Here is a 22,969-nt window from a genome sequence, read left to right as displayed (position 1 = left end):
TCCCCATAGACATCAGATCCTTTTTTCATCTTCAAAATGAGTAGGTGTTATAATTAAAGGGATTTTCTGCTTTAGAAACCTTTATTTTTAATCAACCTATTTGGAAAATTATAATTTTTAGAGAGTTCTCCCTTTTAGGAGCCAGATCATAGAACCGCTCAAAGAGCATTTTTCTCTCATGAGGACCCAGCATGTCCATGGACAGCCCACTGATTTTAATTAGAACTGTGTAATGCTTTATGTCCCCTATGGCAGTGCTGCCGGGAATCAAATGCTTGGTACCAGGTTCCTCTACTTATGAGAGCTGATTCTCGTAGTTCCTGAAGATTAGCTTATGTTGTAGGGACCCTTCTAATGAAAAATGATTGTCCAAATCAGACAACCCTTTTATCTCCTGCTACCTACTGAAATAAACATGTTCTGTGGTTCGTATTTTTTACTTCATGGCCAAGTATTTCCTGAGTTATTCAGTTTTCATTTTATAAACCAAAACAGAAAGAAATGTGAACTTTTTCTCAGCAACAGGTTTAATACAAAAGGCCCATTGTGAAACTATTGTATATGGAACTTTATGTCCTTAAAGGGGCTTATCTGATTTTGAAATTCCCTTTTAGGTTAATTTGTGTAATTAGGAGTTTCTTATTCAGGACTTCAAACAACTAGCAAAAAGTGGCCATAAAGAAAATTGCTTGCACTGGAAGACCCGAAACCTCTGTGATTTCAATGGGTAATGCTTAATTTCTCCTGTGGTGGCACTGCAGGAAAATTGAACACTTGCTGTCAGATCACCTAAAGACTATAGTTGTTTAGGCAATATTCATTTAAAAAAAATTAGTTCTTAGTTCCAAACTAATTACAAAACATCCAGCCTTGACCAAAGATTGTATGTTGGGCAGCATTGACTTTCAGAGTCATGGGATTCATGTTATTGTTAGTCACTGAACTGTACTTCAAGGACAAAAATTTACAATGTAAGCAATCGACAGGATTATTTTTATGCACTTGAGGAATTAAATGTGCTCTGCCCTTCCTGTGATATGGCTGACCATGGTGTCCCTGTTGTGCCGTCTCCTTACTTTTAATAAAGCCGGATAGAGAACTTTCCTCGCTGGTTGCATCTGGGATCTTTCTCAGAACATTCTCCTCTGTATTTGGTTTCTGTTACCAAAAATAAAACAGAAAGAGTCATAATGTTTTTGTCCGTGGTAAAAATAAATATGTGGAAACCAATGGTTCTAGAATGTCATGCAATCTCTATACACAAACAGTAGATATCAAACTAGAGTCAATAACACTTCATCTCCTGACATTACCCCTGCTGTATTACAGAACATCAGTTCGCTGTTTCTAACATTATGTCCTGAACTTCTTGTGTTCCCTCCATCTACTGACCTACCTAGACCTGATATCTCCATCTCAGTGTGTGGCAGTACGATCACGCCTAGGCAGCATCCCCACTGTCTCTGAGTTATGTTTGACACTGATCTTTCCTTAACCCCCAATATTCAATCTCTCGCCCACTTATGTCGCCTGCACCTCAAAAATATTTCTCACTATGGAAACAACAAAAACTCTCATTGTTGCCCAAATCCATTCCCGCCTCGATTACTGTAACTCACTATTAATTGGTCTCCCCCTCACCAGACTCTCTCCAATCTATCCTGAACACATCAGCCAGGCTCAACTATCTGTCTAACCGCTACTCAGATGCCTCCGCCATATGTCAGTCATTGCACTGGTTGCCCATACAGTACAGGATTCAATTTAAGATGGTCATGCTCACCCAATTCGTCTTCACTTTCCCAAGTCTCTCGCATGTGCAGTGCCCTCTGTGTTACTGTGCGATCCCATGTCAGGGCATGGGATCGCGCAGTAAAATAAAGGCACCGCGCATGCACAAGACTTCGGAAAGTGAAGCCGAATTGCGGGCTGTCACACAAAGGCAAGAGGGAACATGGTTACCTTGACTTGAAGCAAGGAGGCCGCTGCCCTCTTGACTTCAAGCTGACATGCAAATAAGTGCGGACAGACGATAAAAGGTTTTCTGACCTTATGCAGCATCGGACTGCAGGATGAAAAGTATGATTAGTATCACACTGCGGGCTACCCTGAGGTACTGCTGGCGGGTTTACATGCATTTAGGAGGTGACAGGTTCCCTTTAATTCCTAGCAATGATGAATTGTGCTTCACCACATGTCTTCATCTAGTTTGGCAGAGGTCATGAGAACATTTCCTACATGAACATGTAGTGATAAATCTAATATGTTTTTTTTTTTTATGATCATTTGTGCTGTTTTAGATTTGGGACCATTACTTCTAATAAATAGCATTCTTGGGAATTGTGTGCTTCCAACTTTGTTGCAACAGTTCAGGGAAGAACTGTTCCCGGTGTGGTAAGATAGTTCCTGACAAGCAAAGTAAAATTCCACAGAAAATACTTGGTTTGGATGAACTTGATTGGATTGCATGGACTCCAATTGGAACATCTCTGAGAGAAAGGAAAGATACTGTAGTTTTTGACTATATCATTTTGATAATTTGCCATGTTTTGAAAGGTTACATTTCAGAAATATCCTTAAAAAAAAAGTGTTTTTACCTTATTTGTTGCCATATGCTTTGGAAAGAAAAAATAAGGAATGGACGTAATCACAAGGCATCCAGATGCTATGAGTAGACCTAGCCACCAAGCCCCTATCCAGCGTGGGTCACGAGGGTTAATGTCTAATTCATCTGAAACCATAGAAATAACAGTTGCTATCAGCAGATTATATAGATAATACTATGCACTAGGGATTCCCAATGTCTTGAGATATACCGTATATAACTATGTTCATCTAATTAACAAACATACCAAAATTACTAGTATATACTGCTTCTTCTTCATATCTACTTACCAAGGTCAACCCTTCCAATGTCAACAAACATTCTCAAGACCACGGAGCCAACAAGATACCCAAATGCTGGTCCAAACACTGATATTGCAAACAGTATAGCTGTAGACAGAGATGATGAAAGGTAATACAATGTATGTACTGGCAAAATAACAAATTCTATTTACAGACTCAGTTAATTACTTACCAATATACAAAGCAGAATTGTTTGGTTCTGCAAAATCATCAATATAGGAGATGCCGAAAGGTTGTATAGGAACAGTGCCAATGCCTGCCAATAATTGTCCCACAACCATTATGGCCCACATGCTGCTGGACTGAATGCTGTTTGTTTGAGATGTTTGAGGACCTTGTGTCTTTGTACAATATGATGTCCTATTTTCTCCTGTACACAGTTCATGATGAGTCTTATTCCCTGTGACATAAAACCATACGTCAAATTGAGTAAACTGTTATTGTGTATGCCTAAATGACTAAACTATGGACCTTGTCAGCCAAGTCAGTGTCAGGATTAGACTGTAATCTAATGACAAAATATATTACTATATGCCCAATGAGTTTACCACTGAAAAGCTACATCTTCTCAGCTGACAACGACTCGTTGGGGACAGAATTGTCTATCTATCTATCTATCTATCTATCTATCTATCTAATCTATATACTCCTCAACACTGAAACTGCAGCACCAAGAAGGAATAGTCAAGGAATTATGGAAGTCACAGTATTGATAGACATGTTAATGATATGCAAATTATAAAAAAAAATTAAAACAAAATATTTAAAACATCTCAAGTTATTCAGGATCAAGTATGAGCCACGCACAGAAATACGCGCACTTACATGCCTTGACATGCTATCAGTGAGGTTATTAATGGTTCTCAGCAGAATGTTCTGTCAGGCTGAATGCACTTGGGCACGCAAGTCACCAAGATCCACTGCTGGCAGCTCTCTTAATTGTAATTGCCGACCAATAGTGTCCCAGATGTGCTCAATGGAAGACAAGCCCGGAGACGCTTCAGGCCACTGTAGCATGTTTAGGTCTCACAGGCTGCGCATAGTAGCACGAGCAACATGCGGCTTGGTTTTGTCATGTTGAAAAACGGCCTCTGGGACATTTTGGAGAAACCAAATCAATGTAACACCAAGCTGTTAGTGTAGCTGAAATGACTAGACTAGAGGGATCCGGCTACTGTACATTATGCCTCCCATCGCCACAATCCTGGGAGCAGGACCAGTGTGAAGTTTCCTTGTGAAGGCCTCCTCATGGAGTTAATTCAGAATAATCTGTAGTTATCAATGTGTCCGAGACTAATGCAAAACTCATTGCTGAAGAAGATAAACCTCTGTTCCAGCCTTTGTTGCCATCTTGCTGTATTCCAAGAGCGGTGGGGTGAGGTCAATGAAACACCCATAGCTGGACATCTGGCTTGTAGCTCAGTGTCAAGCAAATGCCTTCTGATGGTTTGTGTAGCCACTGTTTGCTGTCCTAGACATTAAATGTGACTTCCAGTTTTCATTTGCCTTACAGAATGGATCACAATGCACCATTCTTCTAAGACAATCATTCTAGTTCATTGTTGTTCTCCCAACCACCATGACACACAAAGGTGAACAGTGCTGACACCTCGGCCTAGACATATAGCGATCTTCCGGAGTGATAAACCAAGGTCTCTTGGTTGAAGGATTCTCAGTTTGTGACTAGTGGCAATAACTGGCACGTTGACGAACAGGAGGTATCACATTCATCCCACGTGAATTGAACTGATTTTTGAGGTTTTATGTGCCTGCAAAACTATGCTTTCAATCTGGCTTTTATGCCTCTCCCACATGTCACAGATTGGAGCTAGGCGATTGAAAATGTGATCATTTGCAGACACCTGCTACTTCCTCAATTTGTATAACCTTATGGCTCTTGTTCTTCTTGGTCTTGCAATTTCACAGTTGAGGAGTCAGATTGATAGATAGATAGGACCCAATAAGGGCGCATACACTTTAGATAATGTTTGACAACTGCTAAACACCTCTAGTAGTGGTTCAACAAAGGAACGGCCATGTTGAAACCCACAATGAAATATTCTTCTTACCGTCCGACATCAACTGACAGGGTAGAGTTGTAAAACCCCCCTATAGAAGTTATTTATTGTCCAATCCCACCTATGAAGGACACTACTTACTAGAAGTTTTGCTTCTGCCTTTGTCTGGATAAACACTCTAGGGACTATCCAGCCTAAATAAAGACAGCATCAAATGAAATAGCATAAAGGGTTGCTCCCTCCCATCCAACACAGACAGCCCAGCAATGTCCCTTATCTTTGTTAACAGATGCTGCCCTGAGACTGTTGTACCTACTCAGTGGCCTCAGCAGTCACATGCTGTACTACTGGCATCACCATTTAGACATGAGAACCATAGTCATATGTCAGCTGTTGTAAATAAACCAGGGAAGCGCAGAGTCATCTGTGCTGGATCGGCAGGGATATATATATTTTTTTTATAACATTTGCTGCTGTTTTTATTTTTAAAATTAGATCTGATATCCCCTTTAAATTAAACTAGTCCTGCTCTAGTTACCATTTTTTTTATTATTACCAATAAAAAACAATAATGATATACAGTCCAGTCAACTAATAGCAATACAAATGGGCTTTATAAATTACACGTCACAGCCGCCGATGTCAGCATTCTTCTTAAGATGAACGTACCATTTTCAACAGGTGTGTACTGATACTTGTCTGAGATGAAGTGTGGTACTGTCAGTAGGAATGTCCCCAGGGCCAGCAGTAGACCACCAATACCAATAGCACGAGGCCGATGCACCCGACATCCAAAATAGCTAATGAAGATGATCAGCACTGCATTACTAATCTAAAGCAGAGAATGTAAAATATCAGTCCATCAAAAATACAAAGATATAATTATATTGCTTAAACCTTCAACGAGTCTAGCACATTATGTAGCTCTGCAGTCGGCAATCTCAGGCAGTCCCATGGAGAATGAATTCAGCTGCAAGGCAGTGGCACATGCTCAACCTCCCGCTCCATTTGAATGAAGGAAATGGGACCCCCATTCTCAGGATCAGTGGGGGTACTGCAATCAGGCCCCCATTGATCAGTTAGTTATCTAATAACTCTATGTTGCACTCATTCTGCATGTTGACAAATTAAGTTCTACTCACCTCATGGATACTTGAGAGGAGACCAGAAGAAGAGCTGGAAAGGCCAAAGCGTTTCTCAATTGTGGTCAGACTGCTCTTAAAGTAAGCACTGTACAGGAGCTGAGAAAGCTGCAGCAGAGCATGGCAAAGTACAAAGACCTAAAGATAAGAAAAAAAATCATATTTTCAGTGTTCATCAGTGTTGCACAGAGAAGATAAGTTTTGCCACATTATAAAGGGCTGAAGTTTGTTTTCTACCCCCTTTCCATGACTCTTGGGCAAGTTCATCAACCCCTTGTTTGCTAGCACTGCAGGTTATTTGGACAGGGGACTACTGCCAACTCATATCAAAGGGGACGGGACTGACTAGGGCTGGATATTCTCTCCAAGTATGAGTAATTACATGTACTAAAAGGTGATTTATAGAAACCCGTTGGCAGGATGTATCAAGAAGTCCTAAGACATGTAGCAAAAGGAGGAGGTGAGCCATGTAGGTTGTCAGGTCTGCTCCCCTGTCACATCAGGGGATGTTTGATGTTACTGTTCCAGGGACAGACATGTATGTTATTCTCAGGACTATGAGTGAAATCAGAGAACCCAAAACAAGGCGACAGCCAAGTAAAAAAATTGTAGGCAAGGAGCTCCAGATACTATGACCATATTTGCCCAAGGAGAACTGCTACGTACCATGAAGTATATACAATATTTAAAAGGTCTGTTACTCATTAAAAAAATTCCTAAGGCCAGTAATTGTCATGAAATAATAAAAATGTATGCTCAATCATTTCATCCCCCTCTGCTTCCAGCTATAACAGCGAGGAAGGGCCCATACTTTCACACCAGACACTATGAAGCCAATCGCTATGGTCAGCAGTGTGCGGCACAAGACTGCTTGGGCCAGTGACTGGCGGCAGGGTTCACCTGGAGTCTTGGGTACATCATATCTGCAGCCAAACATATAAAGCCTGGCAGGGAGGATTAAAGTGGTGGTGCTGGAAGAAGTGGGGAATGAAATGGGTGAGTTTGCAATTTTTATTTTATTTTATGACAATTGCTGACTTCAGGGATTTAAATTTTTTTTTTTTAGCCAACTCCTTTAAGAGTTAACAGTAAAAGAAGTTTGCTGCACAGATGCATATATTTTTTCCTCAATTTACTAAATATCAAAGCAACATGAAGCCCAACATGAATGAGAACCATAGATGCAGTAGCGAGCCATGGAGGACACAGGGCTAGCATTCACACCATGGCCACGGAGCATAAGTTATAGTGGAATCCATAATGGAATTCTTAGAATCCATAATGGAATTCTTAGTTCACTCATCCCTAACAGGGAATTATTCTTTTTGGTTTACTTGCTTCAAAAATAATAAGCACCAAATTGTGTAAAAAAAATGCTCCAGATCTTAGCACCAGTTATTCTAGAATTCAGATATAGCCCCAATACTAAAATGTGGGCCATAGTGAGAAAAGGTAGAGCTTCCCTTTAAGTGTCAAGGTACGTTCATAAGTTCATTCAGGTCCTATGTCCATCAAAGTCAACTCTTTATTTAGCCTAGTAAAACTGATTTCCTTTTTTGGGTTCTTTATCCATTAGTATGCTGCTTTCCCACAGTCTGTTTTTGGTCAGTGTTTGATCAGTGATTTCCATCAGTTATGCCTCATTCACACGTCAGTGTTTTGGTCAGTGATTTCCATCAGTGATTTTGAGCCAAAGCCAAGTGCGGCTCTAAACACAGAACTGGTGCAGATGTTTTTCTTATATCTTATCTCTGTGGAGGCTCACAATCACTAATGGAAATCACTGACCAAAACACTGACGTGTGAATGAGGCTTTATCCAGAGTCAAAACCAGGTGCAGGTCAAAAACACATAAGAGGTGGAAATCTTTCCCTTATACCTTATCTCTGTGAAATCTCCACACCAGGTTTTGGCTCACAATCACTGATGGAAATCACTGACCAAAACACCGACGTGTGAAATTGGCCCAAGTCTGAGCAGCTTCAGTAGACACAGATAATTGTGAGATACAAATATTGTGTTGCATCATGTAAAGTGCGGCATGTACCCTTTGATAATGGGGAGGGACATTTCAACATTTAGAGAACTGCTTATAGAACAACTAAAATCAAACACAGTGAATACTAGGAAAATAAAATGTCATTCCAGCGCACAGTCCCCAGCACAAGGGCCTCTCTGGCAGGAGAAGAGTCCGGTCACATGCTCCTGTTTGTTCACTGTTTTCCCAGCAATAGCAAAAAAAATAAGAAATTGTCCACCCAAAATGAGACAGAGACCTGCGCAGTACACATCTCGGAAAGTCCAGATACAAGACAAATTATATACCTGAACAAAACCTTCAGCTGGTGCCCCCCTCATGTCTCCCTTGAACCCTTTCTATTTGTATAAGGGCTCAGTCACACTACCCGGTGTGCCCCGTGCCCATGCTGTGGACCACAAATTATGGTCTGCGGTGCACAGGAACAGGCAGGGTGAATCCCGTATTGTGGCGCAGACCTATTGACTTGAATGGGTTCGTTATCCACAATATACAGCAAAAGATAGGACATGTCCTATCTTTTGCGGTGCGGAAGAACAGACCTAAAAGTAGGGTTGAGCGAGCCCGAACTGCAAAGTTTGGGTTCGTATTGAACTTTGAGAGTTCGGGTACCCGAACCTGGACTTTTTCACTGAAGTTCGGGTTCGGTGTTCGGATGATTTTAATTATTTTCCATTATAACATGGTTATAATGGAAAATAATAGAATTCTTAAGACAGAATGCTAAATAAAGTGGCCATTGAGGGGTTAAAAATAATAATAATAATGATAATAAAATAAAAACTCACCTCATCCACTTGATCGCTGATGCCGGTATCCTCTTCTTTCTTCAGCTGGCTGCGTGATCAAGTGGATGAGGTGAGTTTTTTTTTAAATGATTTTTAACCCCTCAATGGCCATTTTATTTAGCATTCTGTCTTAAGAATGCTATTATTTTCCGTTATAACCATGTTACCACAGAAAAAAAAAAATTGAAGATCGGGTCCCCATTGACTTTAATGGGGTCCGGGTTCGGGGTCAAGTTTGGGTCCCGAACCTGAACTTTGACCCGAAGTTCAAGTCATTGGGTATGCGGTCTGCAATACGGGCATGGACCGCCTACAGTCGTGTTAATGGGCCCTAAACCCTATCTATTTGAACTTTTAAACTGGTATAGCATGCACAATGCCAGGTCATAATCCTCCATATAGCATCAGCAGATGCTAATGCCATTCCTCCTGAAAGAGTCTAATAGACGTTATGGGGGTCATTTCATTAGAAATATTGCCTGTCACCATTACTGATATGTCCGCTTTAGTTGAAATGACCATTCTCGAGCATCTATTTTTATGACTGTATGTTGCATCATTCCCTTATTATTCCTAGTAGATGTAATGAATGAATTGTCTGCAGCAAAGTTTCAGTAGTACTATGACATTCCTAGTGCCCATAGTGTATAATCTCATTTAGAGCAGTCACTAGCTGGGGAAACAAACAGGGGGTCTCTGAGCCTAATATGGCTCCATTTAGGGGTGGGCGATATGGCCTAAAATCTATATTGCGATATAATTTTAAGCATGTGCGATATGCGATATATATCGCAATATATTCTATATTTCTGGGGGAGGAAACTTTTTTTTTTTTAACTTAAAAAAAAAAAAATATTAGCTTCCTTAGGGGCTAGAACCCTTGTCCTACTCACCCTGACAGAACTCTATTAGGGTATATAGGACTTCACACTCTCCCTGGTGCCCTGTGCATAGTACACACAGCAGCAGGGAGATTACCATGGCAGCCAGGTCTTCAGTAGCGTCCTGGCTGCCATGGTAACCGATTGGAGCCCCGCGATTACACTGCTGGGGCTCCGATCAGAAGCTACCACCCTGGGGCCACCAATGATTTAATCATGTGGAAGGGGGGGGAGGCCCGCAATAATGTACTACTTTGAAGAAGGGGAGTAGAAGGGAGGGGCTGTGGCCACTGCACCACCAATGAATATAGTTAATATGCCCGAATACAAGCGTAGCTGCCTGCATATGCCGGCCATATCCCATACCTGGCCTCTATTACTGCGTGCCGTGATCCGCCGCAATTAACCCCTCAGGCTACGTTTGTATTCAGTCCCTCCCCTCCTCCTCTCTGTTCTTATTGGTGGCGCAGTGGCCACAGTCCCTCCCCTCCTCCTCCTAGTCTGTTCTCATTGGTGGTCAGCGGCAGCCGCACACAGTAGGGAGGGACTCTCTCTCCTTCTCCACTATGCCGGCTCAGGAGAACATGGTGCGTGCCGAGAGAGGCGCATGTCATGTTCTACTGCGATATGGTGATGTAAACGAAATCTCTATCGTTGGCCAGATTTATATCGCTTATATCACATATCGTCTATATCGCCCACCCCTAGCTCCATTGTCACTGACTGGGGAACGCAGTAACTTGAGAGGTATTTTATTGTTCCCTGCCCATGATGGCTACAATTTAGTTTCTCTACAGTCATACTGATATGTGAATTAACTCATCAGACGACCATGATTATCGCTGGGATTAAACACCAGTGCCACTGTATTCTTTTTATATGGCGAATAATTACTCCACCCTATTCAATCACTATACCATTACCTGTTGATATCCAGTTGTTGACAAACTACATCTACAACAATCTTCTGGCAGCCTGTATCTGACAGGGCATGCTGGGAGTTGTAGTTTTATAAAAGCTAGAGAATCAAAGGTTGTAAACCATTTAAGAATATGCACATTCATATACTGTATCTCCTTGCTATAATTATAGAACAAGGCCAATACCCAGGTTGTACAGTAGATGGCGCTGCCATTTGGTAAATGATCTTAAATCTCACGCCATGTTCATTGCATAGAATTCCATTTCATAAGTGATGAATGGAACTCCTAACGGCCCCCTTTGTCAGTTCCATATTAGGTCACTTTTAGGTAATAGAAGGAGATGCCTCGATCATGATGTCCCATGGGTAGTGAGCACACAAAACCATTGCAAAGAGCATCTCTGGTTCCAGATTACTATGGTCATGATCAATGTTCTCAGGGAGCAACCAGACAACCCCTTTAAAGGGATTGTCAAGGTTTTATTTTAATTTCCCGCCACCCAGCTGAACTTGTGAAGAGATCTATACTTACCTGCTTCCCCTCAGTTCAGGCTCACCAGCTCTCGGGCTTTCTTAGTATACACTATACTACAATTCGCCGGATATTGATACTTTGGAGAGAGTTCAGAGAAGAGCTACTAAACTGGTACATGGATTGCAGGATAAAACTTACCAGGAAAGATTAAAGGACCTTAACATGTATAGCTTGGAAGAAAGACGAGACAGAGGGGATATGATAGAAACTTTTAAATACATAAAGGGAATCAACAAGGTAAAAGAGGAGAGAATATTTAAAAGAAGAAAAACTGCTACAAGAGGACATCGTTTTAAATTAGAGGGGCAAAGGTTTAAAAGTAATATCAGGAAGTATTACTTTACTGAGAGAGTAGTGGATGCATGGAATAGCCTTCCTGCAGAAGTGGTAGCTGCAAATACAGTGGAGGAGTTTAAGCATGCATGGGATAGGCATAAGGCCATCCTTTATATAAGATAGGGCCAGGGACTATTCATAGTATTCAGTATATTGGGCAGACTAGATGGGCCAAATGGTTCTTATCTGCCGACACATTCTATCTTTCTATGTTGTCAACTTCTGCACGGACAGGGTCACATGTGCCACTCTAGCCAACCAATGGTCTTACTGGTGGCATGTCCCCAAGAGGCACATCTCTGCTGGCTCATGTGCTGCACGGGAAATGTCTCTGCTGAAGCCAGTCATTGGCTGCAGAGGTGTACATGACCCTGTCCATGTGGAAATTGACAAACAGGAATTAGTCTCGTGAAGACAACATGAGAGCCATAGAGCAGGTCTGGGGAGGGGGGTGAAAAAAAAAAAAAAAACCTGGACAACATTACAATACAAAAAACAGTGCAGCTAAGAAATGAATGATTGCAATTAGAATTTTGCAAGCGACAAGAAACAAAAAAAAAGGTGGAAGATTCTGGAATAGTTTACATAACTCCTAGAGGTGCAAAAGTAAATTATAGGTCACATTCTCTTGTCAACAAACTAAATATGTAGTATGATAGGTATCCAAACTAATGGCATAGTTTCATCAATGTGAGGGAAATAGGCCTAGGGGGATAAGACTCCTCTGGGAGACTTGTTTTTTGCCCAACAGAAAAACGTGCTTTGAAATTGAGGAGTGGGACAACCCAAATTGTTAATAAGGCAGGTATGACAGAAATGAACATAGGTTACACAGATCTTTCTGTGACCACAAATTTCTGATTTAGCAACTTAGGCAAATTTCACATCAGCATTTTTCCTTTCCAGTATTGAGATCTGTCATAGGCTCTCAATACCGGAGGAAAACGCTTCAGGTTTGTCCCCATTCATTGTCAATGGGAACAAAACTGAACTGAAGGGAATGGAGTGCGACCAGAATGCATTCTATTCCTTTCGTTGTGTTCCCATGATGCACACACGAGCACTGCAAACAGCGTTTTTGAGTATGTAATGGGACGCGGCGCAAGACGGATCTGGCATTAAACACAATGTAAGTCAATGGTGCCGGATCCATTTTCTCTGACACAAAAGAAAACAGATCCGGCGCCCATTGACTTACAATGGTTTTAGGTGCCTGATCGTCATGGTCATTTTAGAGATAATATAACCGGATCCAGCCGTTTGTATTATCCTAATGGAAGCATTTTTGCTGAACCCTGCCAGATCCAGCAAAGGCGCAGATGTAAAAGTAGCCTATTTATGTAATGTGTATGGCCAGCTTGATTGTACCTTCAGTATTTAATTTCCTCCTTAGGTTATAGTCACACATGGTACAAGCTGCAGCGTTTGAATATAACCTAATTGTTAAATATTTTCCTAAAAGTATCAGGTGTGCCACTGTTTCTACTATGACTTCTAGATGATACTGGGTAGCAATTCAATCAATTCTCAGTAAATACACTGTAAGTGGTCATTTTGTTGGCATTTTTTACAATAGAAAATTCCATTTTGGGGCTTGTGTGTTCACTGGTTTCAATTTCTACATTAAAGGGGTTATGTCATCTCAGACAGTGGTGCTAAAATATGCCACCAATATCAGATAGGTAAAAGTCCGACCTCCGGGACCCACTCCTATCTCCAGAACGGGCCCACCAAAGCGCATGTATAGGATGCTTTCCATTCACTTCCCTGGGAGTTCTGAAAATATCCAAGCGCTCGGCCATTTTCAGAACTCCTATAGGAGTGTATGGCGGGTGCCTTTGCTTGCATGGTGCACTCTTTTTCACTTTGGGGGGGGGGGGGGCGTTCTGGAGATAGGAGTGGGTCTCAACTCTGGGCACAAACTGCTTGTGTAATAAGTAAAATTCTGAGCAGAGGGTAAAGGTTTTCTTGAATAGATACTATTCAAAATTTTATCACATATTAACAGCCTATATTTGAATATTCTATGCGATTTTTTAAAATAAAATATGGGCGGATGTATTCTAATTCCTCTCATGACTCTTTAACGTCCTCTTTGTTTGGACTTTTAGCATGGCAGATAGCCTCGCTTAAAGGGGTTCTCTCCCTTTTTCTTACTGATGGGATAGGTCATCGGTGTCTGATCAGGAGCGGTCAGATCAGCCGATCAGCCGTTTGAGAAGGCAGTGGCGCTCTCAGTAGCGCCGCGGCCTTCTTTCTGCTTTCCCACAGACCAGTGACATCACAACTATGTCTCGTGGCCTGGACCCCCATCAATCAGATCTTGATGACCTATCCAAAGGATAGATCGTCAGAAGGGACAAAGGCAGGGAACCGCTTTAACGTTCTCAGTCAGACCATTCACTGCATCCAGAGAGGGAAGGAGGATGAGTGACTAAATTACAGCATCGCACATTACACTACGGCTGGGTTCACATTAGCGCTGTAAACTCCGTCAGTCTGTTCTGATGGAGGAACAGACTGCCAGAGTTCACCATATCCGGGTTAGCTGGATACCACCGTGCACCACCGCATCCCGTACAGTGACCGGATTACAGTGCCAGAGTGTCACTTGCAGGGAAACACTAGGAAGGAGATGCATCACACTGCAACCCTTTCCATTTAGGGATTGGAAGTCCATCTGGAAGAGATCCCATATACTAGCAATAAGACATCGCCTACTATAGTGGGAAGCCCCCTTTAATAGATATATCTGTATATTATGCTTTCAGAGAGCTGTGACATTTGATATTTTGGCTTCTCACCATATGACTTACTGCATTTTTATTTTCGAATACATTAGTATTTGCACTGGACTTGGCCCTTGTCTTTCATGCCCGCTAATACAATCCCACCCATATGACTCACTATGACAGCAAAAAGACAAAATACCCTGACAGGCCCTGTAAGACTCACTTCTCTCAACGAATTCATCAATGCTGAATTTTCTATTCTTGTTTCTTTTACTTATGCAATTTACAGGCAGCTCAGATGTCATGGTATCGCCATAATCGACCCAAGGGCAACTGAATTAAGCAACAGCGTTACAAAGAATATTGTAGCCTTCCACACTAACGTAAGGTCATAAGCCTAAGCGAGCCTTAATGAAATGGCATTCGTTCACTTACTAATTTATTTGGAATTTTAAGACATAAAAGTGAGTTGACATGTGTGACAGCTGAACAATAGGCTTTTAGAGACAGGGTAATTATTAGACACAGGTACGTGTGGTTTTTCTAACCCCTTAGGCTGCACTTGCTGATATTTGGTGACAGATTTGATAGATCTCCTTCTTGCTGATATTTCAGGGACAACCAGTATGAAAAGTCAAAGGACAAGTCTAGTTGACACACTTATGTGAAAAGACGAATGTGATTTTACACATTCGCTGTGTAATTTAAGGTGGCAGCCAACAAGCATTCTCAGCTTGAATGATATATGACCAAGCCAAAACTAAATGTGACCACACTCATTAGATAGAAGTTGGTTGATGGTTGAACAAACAACCATCTGGTGAACATTCGTTTCACAGACACCGCCATACACATTTTAGTCCACATTGGGTGTTACAGTTATTCAAACTCCCTATACACATTTAATGAAACTTGGATGATGGACGAAAGATCTTTCTGGGAACATTTTCTCAAATAAAAGATCTTTTGTTCATTAGTTTTGGTTAAATTCGTCTGTTTTGATCAACTTTAGGCTAGTGTGTATGGCCATTTTAAAGGGGTTGTCTGGTTTCAAAGCTGAACCCGGACATATCCTCGTTTTCACCCAGGCAGGCCCTCGGATATGAACATCGGAGCCCCATGATGCCTGGTGATGTCTACAGCACTAATGGGTAGGCTTTAGCACTGCCCTAGCCTGTAAAACAGCTAGGGCAGCACTAAAGCACGCCCATCATAGCCGGTGACATCACCAGGAACACTGCTGGGTAGAAGCCTCTGCCTAGCAGTATAAAAAATATAAACAAACAGCCCTTGCCCTGGGGACATACAGCACAGGGCAAGGGAGAGCATCAGAGTATGAAATTCTCGATGCTCATATCAGAGGGGCTGCCTGGGTGAAAACAGGAGAGATGAACCTGGACAACCCCTTTAAGGTTAGGTTCACATATGTGCCACAAACTCCAGTAGTCTGCTGCATGCAGTATTTTTTGTCTGCCCAAAAGCCAGCATTTATGCTGGAAACTGTCTAAATCCCTGTCAGATCCCATTATAGTCAATGGGAATCTGGCAGCATGTGGCAGTATCTGACACTCTGTAAGTATGTCCCTCTGTCGGCCATACATGTTCAATGAAACAGGCAATGAACAAAAGATCTTTCTGGGAAGTTTCTTTCAATGAAAGATCTTTTGTCCAACTATCGGATGTAAATATTAAACACTGAAGACTTCTTTTCAGACAGTGATGGTCTGCCATCAGTTGGCTAAAACGATTGTCGCTGAAATTCAACCCAAAGAACATCCATTTTCATCAACATGTGACTAATATGTAGGCCCAGCTTAAGGTTTCTTTCATACCTGAGCCAACAACTGACCATCTAGAAACAACCCAACAATTGAGGATAATGTTTTTGCTAGACAAGCATTGTTAGGAAATGTTCCTAGTAATGTTCCTTTCCATATTTTCCTTTAATAACTATAATACAGCCACAATTACTTTGTTCTACTCCTCCCAGTACATAGTGGAGGCTGCACAAGCTGTTACATTATGGAGCTAGTTTAACAGGTGTGAAGTTGTGTGTGTATTAATTAGACGGGATGCAACATGAAGCTGCATCACAATTGGGCAGGGATGGACAAATTTACAGGACCAGATATTCAATGAGTTCAGTTGTTTGGTACCAGTCTCTACATTTTTTGTTGTTTTCCACAAAAATTCTAAGTGCTGGGTTACTTGTGAAAGAAACTAGCTCCTGGAGTGGTCCAACTCGTTCTTAAAGTGTCGAGAATTTATCCACCCATGCTGTTGTATAATGAATGAAGCCCTAGGTTTCCTACCAGATTTTTACTCACTCCTTAGTAACAGTATATTAAAGATCGTGGAGATTGTAATTTTCCATGAATGCGTGGAACCCAGGACTCATGCAGTAAATAACCTTTTTATGGCCCACCAGAGCAAGGGTGGGTCATTCAGCTTTTATGCTTAATAATATGTAGTATTTTAGCTTTTTTTTTTTTTTGTAACATAATCTTAAAAGAGTTACAGATGTAGACTGACCCAGCCAGCTTTCAACACAATATATTCTCCCAGTATGAGAACTTGCCCTTCCTTCAAGAGATTTTATCTTGAGCTGAGAAGATATTTACTGTATGAAGAACAAAAGATGGCGATGAGGAGACTTGACAATAAACCAATACAAATAGTCATGAACTGTTTCCTTGACACTTTAGAGAAAAGCGGAGAGTTGAGGATGGTGTGACATCCACACATTGAACAGACAAACTATAAAGCATTTGGAAATCTAATGCGTAGAATATTGGAACGGTTCCTATGTAAAGAAGTCAAGAGAAAGTGGTTGTGGTGAGGACAGTTAACATTCAAGCTTCTAAGGTGAACTGGAAGGTAGAAGTCTTTTCTTGTCTGTTGTAGTTACCGGTTCTGCTCCTAATAGGATTGTCATTTCTATAATCTCATTGCACCTACAGTACGTATGTCTTAGTAACATAAGCAAATTCCACCTCTTCCCAGTCAGATAATGAGGCACGAATCTGAGTTCGGCTTAGTAATTGGATACAGTAATTTTTGGCAATAAATGAATTGACGTGATAGAAGCTAGACGAAGTAGGTCTCGCGATATTTGCAGAAACTTTGGAAAGACCTCCACGGAGAACATACGTTTTACAGTAAGACAGAGCCCATATTATTAACAACGTTTTTACACAAATCAGGTTCGGATACAGCAATCCAAACCCTTACTTATGATGGATATGGCGAATGACAGGTGCAGATTTTGTGTAGAAAAAAATCTGAAGATGTTATTAAATAATGACTTCAGGCAAAAAATATTTAGTTCAGGACCCGGGGGAAACCAAGCGCATCTGTGGACTACCTCAGGCCAACTATGTGCTGAGAAGACAGGACATACTTATACATTTCACTCATTGTCTGAGTAAAGATGGCAGCTGTCAACTGTGCAGAATATTTTACTTTTTCCAAATTATTTTAGACTGTTTGGGCCTCCAAACACAGGCAGATTATCATAAAGGCAGATTATATCTACTAGCTTTAGGTTAGAACACCACTCTCATCCCTGCTTTTCATTCTGGGTTGACCGCCTTTTGCAGGAAAGGTTCAGTTGTACCGAGTTGCAGCAGGTCACAGATCCATCCAATGCAATTCTATGGCCACAGGCAGGCCACATTCCTTGCGGCTTCTCTGCAGCCCACATTACAGTAGTCTGTACCTGATATGCTATTGTAGTGCCCTGGAGCAAGGGTAATTTAGACTATAGATTCTTGTGGACATTTGCCCCTATTACTTCTTAGCAAAGCCATCAACTCCCTACTTTACTGCACTGTGAAGGGTTAACTTGCACTGTGATTTTTGCTGATGTGTGCACCTATACTGATTTATATTGTTAAACTGCATTTTATGTGTTTATTATAATACATCCTGTTCATTTGCACTGTTATTGCACCATATCTGCACTGCACTGTGGAAAGGGTTAATGTCCAGCCAGCTAATACCAAGAGACTAGGACTTTCTACCTATGCACTGAGATGCTAGAAATCTTCCACAGTTACTGTAAGTTTCGGAGAGAAAAAAAACAAGCACGCTGACCTTTTGACTGTCTGGTTTAGTTCTGTTGTTTATGTCTGAAGACTTGTTTACGTCTGGGAACTGCTTATTCATTCCTTGAGACCTATATTAAAAAGCTGTACAAGTCTGTAGCAGACTAAAATTATAACATCGTTTTTGTTAGGCTGTGCTTCTCCACTCCACCCATCGCACTAGAAGGTTCTAGTTCAGTTAAAACTGTATATAAGAAGAGCAGTCAGAGCCCCTAGTGTTCTGCAGATAGACACCAATGTTTGGTAGAAGAGACTCTGTCAGACTGCATGAGTGAACAGAAGAGGATGCTTAGATGCGGATACTGAGCCACATTCTCTAGGTTACCAGCCCTGTGACCAGGGAGCCAGCCAGACGACTGAGCTATAGACCCTAGGCCACCAGCCTTTGGTTAGGGTGCCATCCTTCTGACAGAGAGAGGGACAGCTAGCTCAGGCCTTTCCTCAGCATCAAACCCTTCTTCTGCCAAGGAGGAGACTGGAGAAGCCAGCTTAGTGATTGCTTATATTGTTTGCACTTGAGTTCTTCCAGTAAAGAAGCACCCTGGTTTACTGCAAACCCTGACTCTCTGGACTTATTTCCTATTGGGGTGCACCACTCCTTACCATCCCTTCTTGAGAGCAGCAACATGTGGTGACGCGTCCGAGGGACCCAGCGTAGCGTTGGGGCCAACCCAAACCCAAACACTGAATGATCGTCAGAATACAGACTGCTATTAACAAACTCTGCATTTTGCAGACTTCTCACAGGGCAATGTCTGAGATTTCTCACAGGGCAATCACTGAGATGTCGTTTTTCATTGTTCTGTTCTATTATAGGAATTCACCTAATCATAGGAAAACTGTTCTTATGATAGATGTATATTAGTCCATTAATAAAGGAAGTGCTCCAGTATTACTTATTTAAAGAGATTATCTGAAATTAAAAAAACAATGATCTCTTTTTTTTCACCTGGAACAGGGCCACCCTCTTCCAGTGGCTACATCTGGTTATGATGTCTCCTTCAAGTGAATGAGTTTAGTTCCAATATCATACTCAGCCCATGGAGTGTTAAGGGAAAAGCAGACATTTTTCTCAATTCAGACTGTCCGAATTAAGGAATCATATTTAATTATTTTTATGTTATATTCAAAGGTAAACATATAAACATGATATGCTACAAAGTCTTCATAAAGTGTCACATTTTACTTCTGATTACTGCATATTAAGACTTGATAAGTTGACTTTACCTGCTGCTTATACATGCAAACAGCAGGATCTTGATTTTGATGCTCACCATTATATAGTCCTATGGATCAAGGCACATTTAATTCATTGAATACCTTAGCTTATTTCTTACAGATAAGGAAGTTAATTTTAGAATACCTAGCGTGCCAATGTGTCATTACAGTGACTGGATATGACATCACAGGATGGCTCACTTATAAATACTCAGGTGAGAAGCAAGACTCCCAGTGCAAGTGAACTAAGGGCAAGAATCACACAGCAGTGAGGTTCCAGCGCCTTATCAGAGTGCCAGTGACTGTCACTCCTGCACAATGTGTTGTACGCCAGGTTTCGCTTAGCACACTTACACTGATAACGTTGCGCTGATATCCTGTTGAGGCATAGGGAGAATATGTTTGCACTGATACAGTTCTTTCAACATAGGTAGAAGCTAAAGGTGGGTTTACACTGGCCGAGCTTAAAGCTGATTGTCGGGAACGAAACGTTCCTTCCAGACAGTCCGCTGCTTGTTATTTACATGCAGCGATCACCTCCACTGTATGAGAACGAGAGATCGCTATTGCAATCACTCATTATCATACGGCTGTATTGTGTCTAGATAGCACAATCTGCTGCTCAGTAACCATCATTTAGGTGCCTGCACGAACAACAGGATCACCCAATAAACGAGTGCTTAGCTCGTTCAACGGGTGACCGGCAGCACATTTAGACGGGCAAATTGTCAGGAATGAGTGTTTGCAGAAACATTCGTTCCGATAATCTGCCTGGATATCGGGCCATGTAAATCCACCTTAAGAAACCCTTAGGGCTGTTTCACACGAGCGGATGCCGTGCGCGACATCCGGTCCGTGAATGACAGCCAAGACCCGATGCGGACAGCAGAAGCACGGAGCAGTAACATGATTGATAATGCTCCGTGCCTCTCTGTGATCTCTTTACTACGAAATCACAGCGAGATAAAGTTATCACTGTGATTTCGTAGTAAAGAGATCACAGAAAGGCACGGAGCATTATCAGTCATGTTACTGCTCCCGATTGCTCCGTGCTTCTGCTGTCCACATCGGGTCTTGGCTGTCATTCACGGAGTAGATGTCACGCACGGCATCCGCTCGTGTGAAACAGCCCTTATAGAGCCATCTACGCAGTGATTTTTCTTCATGTTGGGGCTGATTACACTGGCCGAGGGTCAGCCAGATCTTCGCTAACAAGCGTTCATAGGAATGCTCATTAGCAATGATCTGCCTGTGTGTCGCCGATTACCCGATGAATGAGCAAACGCTTGTTTATGGGGTAATCGCATTTTTTATGCAGGTACAAAATAAATTTTTTTACCGGCAGCAGATCTTGCCATCTAATCACAGTCTGCTGCCTGCAAATAATGAATCTGGATGGGGACGTTAGTGATTGCTCCTCCTCATACTGTGGAGGAGATTGCTGCATGTAATGGCAGTGCTCTCCTTTACTGAAGAGCAGGCAATTTTTGGGAAGGAACGCTTCCTTCCCGGCAATCGCCAGCCTCATCTACCAGTGTAATACAGCCCTTAGACAAAATAATCTGAGCCTGATAACACTATGATTCTAAAGGATTTTCTAAGTCAGGGTTCAGTTGTGAAACCATAATGTCCAGCATGCGCTATTCCTAAGAACAGTCGAGCAAGTGTGCATGCTGGAAGTTGTAGTTTTACCACAGCTTAAGTGCCCGAGATTGCTGACCCCTGCTCTAACCCTTCCAGAGAAGCTCTAATTCCTAATGTACTCTCTGCTCCAGTTCCATCCCTGTGAGCTCATCTCAGGAGCCACAGCTGGACGGCCAGGGTACTGTATGTTTATATACATACTCATGGAAAAGTGATATATACTCATCCCTAATCCGTATCCATGCACTTAAGTAAACAGACAACCCTCAGCTTGCAGCTGCAACATAGTGTACACTTGCAAATATTTTGTGCTACTTTAATTTTGTTCTATTTCTGTTCCCCCTCCCTCTCCTGAAGACCCCTTCAGGTCTTGGAAATATTGCCCATATCTCACTGTCATGGGCTTCCATGGTGGAAGTCAGTAACGGTTCCCCTTGATTGATTATGAATGTATCGCAATTAATTAGGTCATACTACATTGTCACCAATACAAACTCTTCAACGGTACTGAGCTCTGATTAATATATAGAAAAACACATGATGGTATTGCCTGTTACTACTACTCGCTTCATGTGGATGAAACCTCCAGTGAAAGTGATTGAAAACAGATCACGGTATATTCCACAGGCCACTATCTGCAAAATCAGATCCTGCAGAGGGATAAAGAATTGAGGTCCCTGCCTTCTGGTATCCATACTATAGATGGTCAGCTATGACAACCTTAGGATACTATAGATGGCTCACCTATTCTATATAATAATACATTCAGGCTCGGACTGGCCCACAGGGGTACAGGGGAATCCCCCTGTGGGCCCCTGAGCAAGGTGGGCCCCTAGTCTCCCACCCCCTGCACAAGTGGCACATAACACATTAGATTTAGTACACTACATACATATATTCAATTCACAGCACCTCAACCAGCTTATGTTCATATAAAAAACTTGTTAGATTATTTATTATATTTAAATGTATCCGTACGGTGGGCCCCAAAAATAGATTAAATACTGGTGGTCCCTAGGTACCCGAGTCCGCCACTGAATACATTTACCTACAGTCCTATGAAAAACTAGAGACAGCATTGTGATATCACCAGGAACTTGATGTCAAGATCAGCTATGCTACATCTGTAGCTAGTACGCAAAACTTATGGATGTCAAAACTTCACCTTACCTTGATGTTGTTGAAGATCCCCCTGCAGCAGCTACCCATGGATCTAGCTTGAGACTTGTTATCTCCAAGTTTCACTCCCATTTTAAGACTTGAATGGCTATGATGAAATGTCTTGAAGTACTCCAGTAGATGAGTCTAAGGAGAGAGAGTAGGACAGGTCACTGGTCCTGTACCTGCAGATGTGTGGAGATCTCTGGTGGCTTTCAGATAGTCACTCTTGAGCATTCTCCGGCACAAGCAGCTGAGCAGAGCTTTCTCCTTCTCTCTCAGCTCAGGTGTCTGCAGAGGTTTAAGTAAAAGTGGGAGGATTTATAAGTTTTCCACTATGACAGACTCCTTCTCTCTCCCTCCTCCCACTTTTCAAACAATTGGGAGAAGAGAGAAATGCAGGATTCTGAAAGAGAGTGAGACCCATAGACAATGAAAAAAAGTTGCCTGAGAGAACAGAATACAAAGTCCTATTCTGACACAACTCTTGGCAATGCTGGAGTGAGTAAGACACCTTTGACTTGTGGATATTAACTACATGAAT

At 41.9% G+C, this 22,969-nt stretch overlaps 1 protein-coding gene across 1 annotated transcript in view; it reads right to left on the bottom strand.

Moving 5' to 3' along the window:
- The window catches only part of SLCO2A1 (solute carrier organic anion transporter family member 2A1), a 35,337-nt gene extending 12,623 nt beyond the window's left edge, over nt 1-22,714 (bottom strand). The window contains exons 1-7 of the mRNA XM_044289182.1: nt 22,438-22,714; nt 6,068-6,205; nt 5,595-5,757; nt 3,080-3,307; nt 2,896-2,994; nt 2,598-2,731; nt 1,077-1,158 (exon numbers count right to left, since the gene is read on the bottom strand). Of these exons, the coding sequence (XP_044145117.1) occupies nt 1,077-1,158; nt 2,598-2,731; nt 2,896-2,994; nt 3,080-3,307; nt 5,595-5,757; nt 6,068-6,205; nt 22,438-22,518 (925 nt within the window). The 5' untranslated portion in view covers nt 22,519-22,714. The remainder of the gene's footprint in view (nt 1-1,076; nt 1,159-2,597; nt 2,732-2,895; nt 2,995-3,079; nt 3,308-5,594; nt 5,758-6,067; nt 6,206-22,437) is intronic.
- Nucleotides 22,715-22,969: the final 255 nt, after the last annotated feature.

The sequence above is a fragment of the Bufo gargarizans genome, chromosome 4 (assembly GCF_014858855.1).
Source record: "Bufo gargarizans isolate SCDJY-AF-19 chromosome 4, ASM1485885v1, whole genome shotgun sequence".
In the NCBI taxonomy this organism is placed as follows: domain Eukaryota; kingdom Metazoa; phylum Chordata; class Amphibia; order Anura; family Bufonidae; genus Bufo; species Bufo gargarizans.
The sequence above is the reverse complement of the archived record's forward strand: the minus strand, read 5'-3'. Positions and strand labels throughout refer to the sequence as shown.